The 10339-nt window shown below is 35.0% G+C and overlaps 1 protein-coding gene across 1 annotated transcript; it reads left to right on the top strand.

Annotated features, from left to right (window-relative positions):
- The first annotated feature begins 473 nt into the window (after positions 1-473).
- Positions 474-4312, top strand: LOC127860898 (toll-like receptor 4). The gene has a single exon (XM_052399204.1). It carries the CDS (start codon positions 494-496, stop codon positions 3128-3130), a length of 2637 nt encoding a protein of 878 aa, XP_052255164.1. The 5' UTR covers positions 474-493; the 3' UTR covers positions 3131-4312.
- The last annotated feature ends 6027 nt before the right edge of the window (positions 4313-10339 follow it).

Here is a 10339-nt window from a genome sequence, read left to right as displayed (position 1 = left end):
ATAAGATGTCTTATGCCATATTTTTAAGTCTTGCTTTTCCGAATGTTACTGGAGAGCGCCTTGTTTGTTTTTCAGTTTCAACAATACATATAGTAACCGGTCCATGTGCTCTTAAATTTCCGTATTCAGAAAAGATTGCTACCTTTTTAAATGTCCGCATATGTTTTCATTTAAGGGGCTCTAAGGTTATGTCATGTGTTTCTGATTTTAAGTAAAGATTTATATATTCCCTTCCCATTATATACTACACATTTCACAAAAAAACGAGCAATGACAATAACGAGCTTGTCTCATTGTCTCATTTTAATTAATTGTGAATGATTGATGAATCCAGTACATTGATCAAGTTGTCAATATATATATATTAAGGTACCAATTCAATACACCACCTACCCTTTAAACACGATAATACCCTTTTGAATATGCATAAAACACGCTATCTTATAAAATGTAATATTATTGTTTCTCAACGTTTGCTGTAAAACCAACAAAAATGGGACGACTTCACATTGCCGTCGAGTGCATGTTATTATTTGGAATATACAAAACATTGTCTAAAACCTATACATGTGGACCGGATAGCCAATGTGAATGTTCTACGGATAATCATGGTTTTGTTATGGACTGTGATGGTAAAGAAGTTGCACGACTTTCAGACATATGTTCTGCCATACGAAACACTTTTATCAATTCAACTGGTATATTAAAAGCTGGTAGAAATAATTTTGGAAATGTTCATTCAACAGAATTTGTAGGATGTGAAAGTTTGTATATACTTGAGTTGAACTTCAATCAAATAAGTGAATTTGGAAAAGACAGTTTTAAGAACTTCAGCAGTTTAGATATTTTAGACTTATCTAGAAACAACATCCAGATCTTTAAACCTGAGTGGAGTGCTGCTTTTTTGCCAGAAACACTAAGCACACTGATTCTTGATGGGTTCACAGTTGATAACAATTCTATACCTAGCTATCCAAATCTGTCACACTTGCGAAAACTGCAAACATTAAAACTAGATGGTCTTAGCGACAACTTTGACATTGGTAAACACACAAACAGACTGAAAGAATTGAGTTTGTCAGGATTATCTTTCTACAGTCACTGTAGCATACCCCATATTTCAAACTCGACATTTAGGCAGTTGTTATCAATTGTTAAATTGAACATTTCGTCTTGTTCCGTAAGAAGTATTTCAGCAGGGGCTTTTGAACAGCTTTATCATCTAGAAGTATTAGATTTATCTTTTAACAGGAAGCTTGGATTCAGATCATTTGAAAATTTATCCTATGGACTTCAATTTACAAATATTCGAAGCGTCAATATTTCATATATTCATACCACATTTGGTATTGGAACAAGACTATTTAAGCAAGATATATGTTACCTTTGGAACACCAGTGTAGAGGAAATCGCCATCTCAGGAAACAGAATAATGTCTTTCGAGACCAATGCAATAATACTGCTTCCTGGATCGTTAACTACCATCGATATGTCTGAAAATGAAATCACTTTTGGGCCATTTTTGTTACAGACATCGTGTATGACTAACCTGCGAATATTTCTTGGCGGGTTGCAGCATCTTGCTCACAACCCGTCCAGATACTTTGCTGACGACACTGAAGAGGAACCAACATGCAACAATGACCGGATGCTTTCTAGATGTCCATTTATGCATGAAACATTTCTAAAGCAACTAGCGGCGAATAAGTCACAGTGTAATTATTTGAAATCCGCTGGGAAAAAAACACCGCGTTCGTCTTACTTTCCAAAATATCTAGAATTTGTTGATTTGCATGAGGGAAATTTCATTTACAATTTTTTGATCGATTATAATATAACACCAAATGCTAATTTTGTCAAAGTTCTCGATTTGTCGAATAACATATTCAACATATTCATCGGTCAATTTGGACCGTTTCCCAACATTGAAGTGTTTAATATATCCCGATGTTACATCATGCAGCTAGGGCAAAATACACTAAACTATCCTTCATTACAAATCCTGAGACTGGATAAAAACTACCTTGGCGACCAATTAGCTGACAGCTTGCGATCAAATGTTTTTGCTAACTTAATATCATTAAAGACTCTTAATTTATCGGCGAACGGCATTCCGATTTTGCATACATCGCCGTTTGTGTCATTAACAAATTTAACACATCTTGATCTTAGCTACAACAATATAGGTATTCTGAATATTATGACTACATCTTTAATAAGCTTATTGAAGATAGATTTACACGTAAATTCACTCCACACAATTACGAGTGATATCCGGAAAAGCTTGGAAATGAACGCAAACAGAAGAAATTCCACTTTCGGACTTGACCTACGAAACAACTCGTTAGATTATTCGTGTGAAAATCAAGACTTTCTTAACTGGCTATACGAACATAAGAGCAACATGAATGCGTTTGAGATGTATGTTTTTCGATTGTCAGATGGTAGGATCATGAATGTCACATGGTTCCAGAACGACATCAGTTACCTCGCAGGTAACTGTAGATCTTACACGCTTCTGATCGTCATTTGCTGTATCGGCATATCTTCAGCACTGGTCACAGTTGTGGGAGGTGTTATATACCGACATCGCTGGAAACTTCGATACCTGTTGTTCATGTCTAGGAAGAGATTCTTCGGTTATCGTAGATTACCGGGCTACACGCTAATAGAAAACTACATATTTGATGCGTTTATTTCATACGCAGAGGACAATTTTAGATTTATTTTGGAGGAAGTAATTCCAAAACTTGAGGCGGAAAACGTTTCTTTGTGTGTGCATCAGCGGGACTTTCAAGCAGGAAAGGCCATCTCGGAAAACATTATTGAAGCCATTCAGAGCAGCAGGAAGACCATCGTAATACTGTCGGAAGCCTACCTGGACAGCAAGTGGTGCATGTATGAATTCAACATGGCGCGAATGGAGAATCTTTACTCGAGAGAGGATCAGGGGTGTCTTTTGATTGTTATGCTTGAAAATGTGCCTCACAACAAGATGCCACTAGAAATGCTTCGATGGATTCAGGAAAACAGTTATATTGAATATACAAACGAACCAGAGGGTAATACAATGTTTTGGGATAAGATGGTATCGGCAACAAAGTTTAATGTTTTTGCACTTCAGGATTAAGATAGGTCTGATACCCGATATAACCAACATTTATTATGTTATTTTTAAAAGTATAATATTTGCATCGATGTGTATTTTTTCACTGAACTTTATTATATGAAAATAATACATTTTAGTAAATCAAGGTAATCCCGCAATGCTTTGCTTGGTTGACAGTTCGTATGGGTTAATAATTTTAATTAGTGTGTGTTTCCTATGGTTGTGTCTATCGTCTTAACTTTTGTGCAATTGCTCACTTGCAATAATTTAAGGGTCTCTTGCTGATGCGATTGGAGCTGCACTTTATGGTGTTCTGTTAGAACAACAATGTACTATATTATGTATAAAACATATTATCTGTCAATGTATTGGTATATAAGAAGTAAGATTGTGCCTCAAGGATTTGCAGCATTAAATTGGCATTTGTATTTAACTCACCAAAGTACGCGTTTTTTACTAGATATTGATAATTCGGTAAATTGTTAATTGGTGGCTGATTTATACGTGAATGTTTCAATGCTTGCATAAATATATTTACACCAATCAATAAAATTGAGTTTTAAAATCGTTCCAAATATATGATGTGTTTGTTAATATTGTTCACGTTTAATTTTATCACCACGATTTGTCGTGCAACTTGGGCTTCACGTGGCTTTTAGCTGAATGTTGGAAGGAATATTGTTTATTTTTGCTAAGAAATGAGAGAAATCTGTTATTAGGAGTATATACACAACAAGGCAATATAATCGCATTTGTCGCACAATGCTCTTGTGGCTTTATGGAAATTTCAGGACGAAGATCCGATTATTTTATATGTTGCTTTGTCAGTTTAATAAAAAACGACATGCAGTCATTTCATTTCATAAATATTCAAAAGTTACACTTATATTGGCTCTGGTGATAACAAACACTGAATTGTTAAATAATACTAATTATCTCATTAAAATATATTTTATAACCATTTCTCTTGATTCCTATAATATGCCATTTATATTTATTTACACTTATATTTTTTGTAAATACTCTTAACTACCGGTACTTTTGAGTGTTTGAGCTAAATACAATCTTTAAAAATAATCCCAAAGAACCACTCCTGTAATCATGGTTTGTGTTTGTTTTGCAGGCGTGAGCTCTGTCTAGTGTTGATGCAATTTGTCAGACTGTTTTTAAATTGGTTACTGTTAATAAATGCCATACCTTTTATATGTTATGTTGTTCTCATTCTGCTACAGCTGAAGTCTCAATATATTTTAATTACATAAACGTAGCTGTATGGCATCGTACAAACGCAGTACAAAGTGCGTATGAGAGAAACCTTACCCAGCAGACACAAGACGTTCGACGGACGTCAGATTAACGTCGGGTTCCGACGTCGGATGACCGTCAGACTTATGGTCGGATTTGCAAGTTTTTTAGACGTCATTTTCCGACGTCATCCCGACGTCGGGTTTCGACCATTTTTCTAACAAAATCTGACCTGTACCGACCAAAAACCCGACCGTTTTCCCAACCAAATCAACCACTTTCCTGACCACTTTTGGACCAAAAACCCGACCATTTTTCCAATCAATTTCCCGACCATTTTTCCAACCAAATGAACCACTTTCCCGACCATATTCGTGACCAAAAAACCGACCAGTTTCTTGACTATAATATTACCCGAAAACTAGGCATTTTTCAATCAATACTTGACCATTTCACCCATTTCAAACCAAAATCAAACTGCAATGCTCATTCATATAGTCTTTGTCAATGTGTTTAAATTGTCACCTGCTGCCATGGAGCCAAATAACACAAAAGTAAGCACGTTAGGTGACTGAAATCAATAGAATAACAGAATAATATTGAAAAGTGAAACAAATTTTATTTAAAATATGAACAAGCACATGTTTTTACATTTCTTCGGAAAATACAAATTTACATAGTGAAGTTAAACATTTAAACAAACTTTGTCAAAGAGACAAATTACGCCCATTTTATTAGCAGTCGTATGACATAGTCATAAGCATATACATTCAACCTGTCATTCAATCATGATAACAAGATCATGTATCAGACTCTGTCGACTTAAGCATTGTGTGTGTGTGTGTGTGTTGGAAACTATATTCAAAGAGCAACAACAAATTAACATTTTCTATATCAAAATCAACTTTCAATTATCCAACATGTACACAGTTTTTTTCTTGAGGCTGTAAATTTCACATACTATAGAAACTGTTTATGAAGTAATCGTATTAAAAACATTTTCAATGGAGTATATACATTGAATTTTATGGATAAACTAGTAATAAAGCCAGGTGTGTTCAAACGTCACAATACTTAGATTGAACTCAAGATTGTCTCTATGTTTGTAAATACAGAATAGTCAATATTTTGAATGTCTTGACATATTCTAAGCGAGTGGCTTTTTGTCGTGAAAACACTTATGTGCTAAGAATTTCGTCTTTTAATAAACCAATAGTTCTAATTCAACTCCATTTACCAAGGGGCTCCTATTTCATAACAGAGTTATGTGTTTTGAATCCAATATGTTTGCATAAAGTACCAATAAACACAACTGCCTCTGTGACACAGTTGATTGACTAATGCTGGAAAACAAAGATTTAAATAATTAAGCAAGTTTTAGCTCTAGAATATTTACTTTTGGAAAAAAATACACCAAAATGTGAAAAGCTCCTACATTAAGGTAGCAACAATCATGCCATCTTTAACTAGGCTGTACACCCTAGCGAGAGCAACTGCTCCACTTATCTCAAGGCTTGAAAGCATTTCGTGTAACCGACTGACGAAACCTCTAAATTATGCTTAAAAAAAGAGTGTTTGTTTTCAAATAAACATAACTAGTTAATTACATCAGTGTACCGAGTTTCAATTTAAAAGCCTTGATAGTGTGAGAAATCCTTTTAAGTGCAGAACTGACTATTTTTGCAATTGACTAAATATATAAAAAGTTGCAAACAATGGTAAATTGCTATAAAATATATGTTATTGAATTCAAAAAAGGAAAAAAATGCAATTGTAATGTACTTATGCCATTGTTACGTACAATTCAAATATCTCAGAAAATGGCAAAAACACATCTTCATCAAGCATAATATCACATACATGTTCTAGTGAAGAAGAGTTTGTGTGTAGTTGTTTATCAAATTTTCTTATCACGTTCTTCCACCACCTCCTCTTCTGTCATGGGCATATTAGAGACAGTGAGCAATGGCCTGGCATACATTCTGCTCCGCATTCGGTGTCTGGAGAACATTCGCTGAAAAACAATGTAATAATCGTTAATATTCCAATGAATTTAATGTACCTGATTGTGTAAACATGTACATCAATATGATATTAAAGGTTTTTATCCATGTACATTGACTGGTGCATATGAATAAGAGATATAGAAATCCGCATCAGCAGCCTGTCGCTGGGCAGTGTTTCATGTTAATTCAAAATCAAGATAAATAAACATCCATCAATTGTTTTCATCATTTTAACTTTTAACATCTCTTTTCACATCGTGGCAAATGGACTATGTTTTTGCCAGAAAATGACAAATAACCGAATTTAATATAGGTACATTAAACATTTCTAATCCTTGCAAGTTGAAAGTGCTTTAAGTTCCTACGACTTCTAAAGTATTTAGCCAACTGTATATAATAGTACGACAAAGGCCGAGCGCTGTTTATTAAGGTGGGTGGGGAATAACAACAAGGCTTGGGAATTGATCGACGTGCGGTTAAAGTTTAAACATTTCAAGCTTTTCATGCTAGCACAAATCAACGGCTTACCTTTTCCTAATTTGAAATAGTAGAACTTTGCTGTAAAATGTTGTATTTGCGTAAATAGCTGTATTTGAAAATGGCTGGAAACAATGGCGCCGCCTGTTTGAAATCCCGCACGTCTGCGCTTGCGCGAGCAAACATATTCTAAAAATAGATTCTAAGAGCTGTAACTTTGTGTACGTGCGATGATAATCGGTAGATGAATTACCTTCCATTACTTCGAAAAAGCACCAATGATTTAAATAATTTTTGTTTTATACCACTTTTATTTATAATTGATTATGAATATACAGTATCTGCAAATACCGACTGAAAAACCGAAGTCATTCTGACGACTTTTTCCGACGTCTAACTTACGTCAGGGTTGGACGTGGGATAGAGGTCGGGTTTTTGGTCGCCGACGTCGCGACTAGAATCCAATGGTAAACTGACGTCTACCCGACGTAATGTGTTTGCTGGGTATGGTCGAGATAAAATAGCGTTTCAATGTTCGAAAGATTCCGCGTCTTCGAAACTTACTGGCCATCATATACACTTCCTTTACGAAGACTGCTTCTTTGCTAAGCAAATAAATATACCAAAGCGTCTTAACTCGTTTTATGCAGGATAAAATGCGCATTCTGAACAGAAAATATGGTAAATGCGTGTTTTCTAAGCAATATAAATTAACTATGATAGTCCTGTGCAGACTGACAAAACTTATAAACTTGTTTAAGCAGCGGTTAAAATCTGCCCAACAAAGACGATAGTGAAACGTAAATAATCATTTTGTTGTTGAGAGCTGGTTTGGTCCACGGCCGTCTTACTATATAAAGGATAATCCACTATGGTCACGTGACGGCTTCAAATACTCTCTTTTATAGAAGGAAAGAAAGTAATAAAGTTACGTCCCTTTACGATTTGAAAGAGTTCAAAAATACTAGAAATCTGAAGGGTATTGCTTACACGGCAGCTACTTGTTCACAGTACGTGTGATATAGTTCAAAGGTGTTCATTTTGAGCGTCATGAAATTTCATTTATAGTTGCATTAGTGTTGCGAGCAATCTTCAATGTGAATTGTGACTAAGCTGTTAGTGTTTGACGTGACATTCATTTTCGCGACCGTCGTCTTGAACGCGGTGAGGGCGTCTTCAGAAATTAGCTGAATGTCCAGCTTTTAAGTGTTGTTTATGTCAATAAGTGCTTAAATTTAAACGTAAAAATTATTTGGAAGTGCATTTGATAAGTCTTCTTTGGTGTAAAGAGGTTAAATGTGAAGTGCTTTGTCACCGTTGATATCCTAGTGCAGTGCTCAGTGACGCATTATTGATATCAAAATCTACATAGTGCATTGATCAGTGACGCTTTCTTGATATCAAGATACAGTAAATCAGTCTTAATTCATTATTATAAAATTGATATGGTTTCTTGATGTTAAGAAACCAACATACATACACACGTCGAAGCAATTCCTAACGTCACTCAATAAACATTATGTTCAATTGTTGACATTTGTAAAGTGCGTGAAATGATTCCATCTGCGTAAATGGGCAATAAAATAGTTCCAAAGAGTTGCATTAAAACTCGCAAGTTTTTGCACGATTTATCGTACATTTAAAAGTCATATTTCTTAATTTAATTAACGTTTCGCGATAATTATCAATTGCTGGTAATTATTTAATAATCATTAAAACTGTGTAGCTTTGAACTGCTTCTCAAAGGATGACAATTTGCAGTGTTTTTCAAACTGCAACTAACTTCACACCTAATCGAGCGTCGTTTGTCTGCTTGATTGCGCTGTTTTCACAACTCGAATATTTTTAGCACCAACCAGACGAGAAAGCGTCCTCGAATAATTGCCAGTTAATTAGGTGTGAAATGCCTTTCATGGACCGGCACACGACCTCGAGTTATCGAAAATCGCATGTTTGAGTTATCGCGGGTATTTTTATATAGACATTTAAGGAAAATGCTAGGGACTTTCTTTAATGCTCGAGTAATCGCCAGTTTTCGAGAAATTGCCAGCTCGAGTTATTGCAATTCTATTGTATATAAAGTGAAGTGCTCAGTGACGCTTTCGTGATATCAAGATCTAACTGGTGCAGTGGTCAGTGACGCTTTCGTGATATCAAGATCTAATTTGTACAGTGCTCATTGACGCTTTCTTGATATCAAGATCTAAATAGTGCAGTGCTCAGTGACGCTTTCTTGATATCAAGATCTGTATAGTGAAGTGCTTTGTGATACTTTTTATATTAAGATTTATAAAGACTAGTGATATAGACCTTTATATAGTGTTCAGTGACACAATTTGATATATAGTTCTATTTAGTGCAGTGCTTTCTTATTTTTATTAAAAATGTGTACACTTTTTAGTGCATCTGTAAGACTTTTTAGATAATCTTTTAAGCTTAAAGTTTAGAGATTTTTTATTTTATTTTTTTCTAGATATTTAAGTCAAGTGCATCTTAATAGTTATTAATTGTAATTTCTGCTTTTTAGTTTATTCACAAGGGTTTTCTTTCTTTTAAGTCAGAATAAGTGAGCACAATTTACGATTAGCCTGGAATTTTGTGTCGGGAAGCGTTTTTCTTCTGTACTTTCAGATTTAGAACCAAAGATGGATGCGCCAATGTTGATAGCAGGTGATTCTAATGTGCACCGCATGAAGTGGATCGTACCTGAGAATGGCACGTCTTTCACGTTTTTGCCTGTGTCAGGTAAGCAAACACTCAAATGTAACATTGAGTTTGTCGTGCACATCATTTCATTTGTGTTTTTATGCCCTCAAAGGTGGGCATATAGTGATCGCATGTCCGTCCGTCTGTCTGTCCGTCACACTTTGCGTTAAGGTTTCGAAGTCTGTCCGTCACACTTTGCGTTAAGGCTTCAAACAATGCTCATGTCGCTTCAGATTTAACCTTCATATTTGGTATGCATGTGTATATGGACACTGCCTTTCCATAGGTACACAAATTTTGACCCCTTTGACATTGACCTTGAACTTGGGGTCCGCGTTTATGTTTCAAAATCTGCGTATTATGCATTATATTATATTATACATTTAACATTACAAACAATGCCATTATGAAAAAAATTAATTGGTTGTATATGTGTGTAGTTGCAAAATAATTCAACTCTCAGCTTTATAGCCCAATGACAAAAATTATCAAAGGCTCTGGGAGTCCGTTTATATGGACTATATATTTGTGCATGATATTTAACTCAAAATAGAACATGCTGACCTAATGTATAAAAAAAGACGCATTATTTTTATAAAAATAAAACACACAAGATTGTTCCAATTATAAAACTTGACATAATGTATGCATGTTTACATATATTTAGCTTACCTTAGCACAAAGTACTTATAGTGAGCTATTGTGACCGGTCTTTGTCCGTCGTCGTCCGTTGTGCGTTGTATGTCAACATTTTTACTAAAACAACCTATTTTCTTAAACCACTGAGCCTATTTTG

Source organism: Dreissena polymorpha, chromosome 15, assembly GCF_020536995.1.
Source record: "Dreissena polymorpha isolate Duluth1 chromosome 15, UMN_Dpol_1.0, whole genome shotgun sequence".
NCBI classification, from domain to species: domain Eukaryota; kingdom Metazoa; phylum Mollusca; class Bivalvia; order Myida; family Dreissenidae; genus Dreissena; species Dreissena polymorpha.
This window is presented reverse-complemented; position numbering and strand designations above follow the sequence as displayed.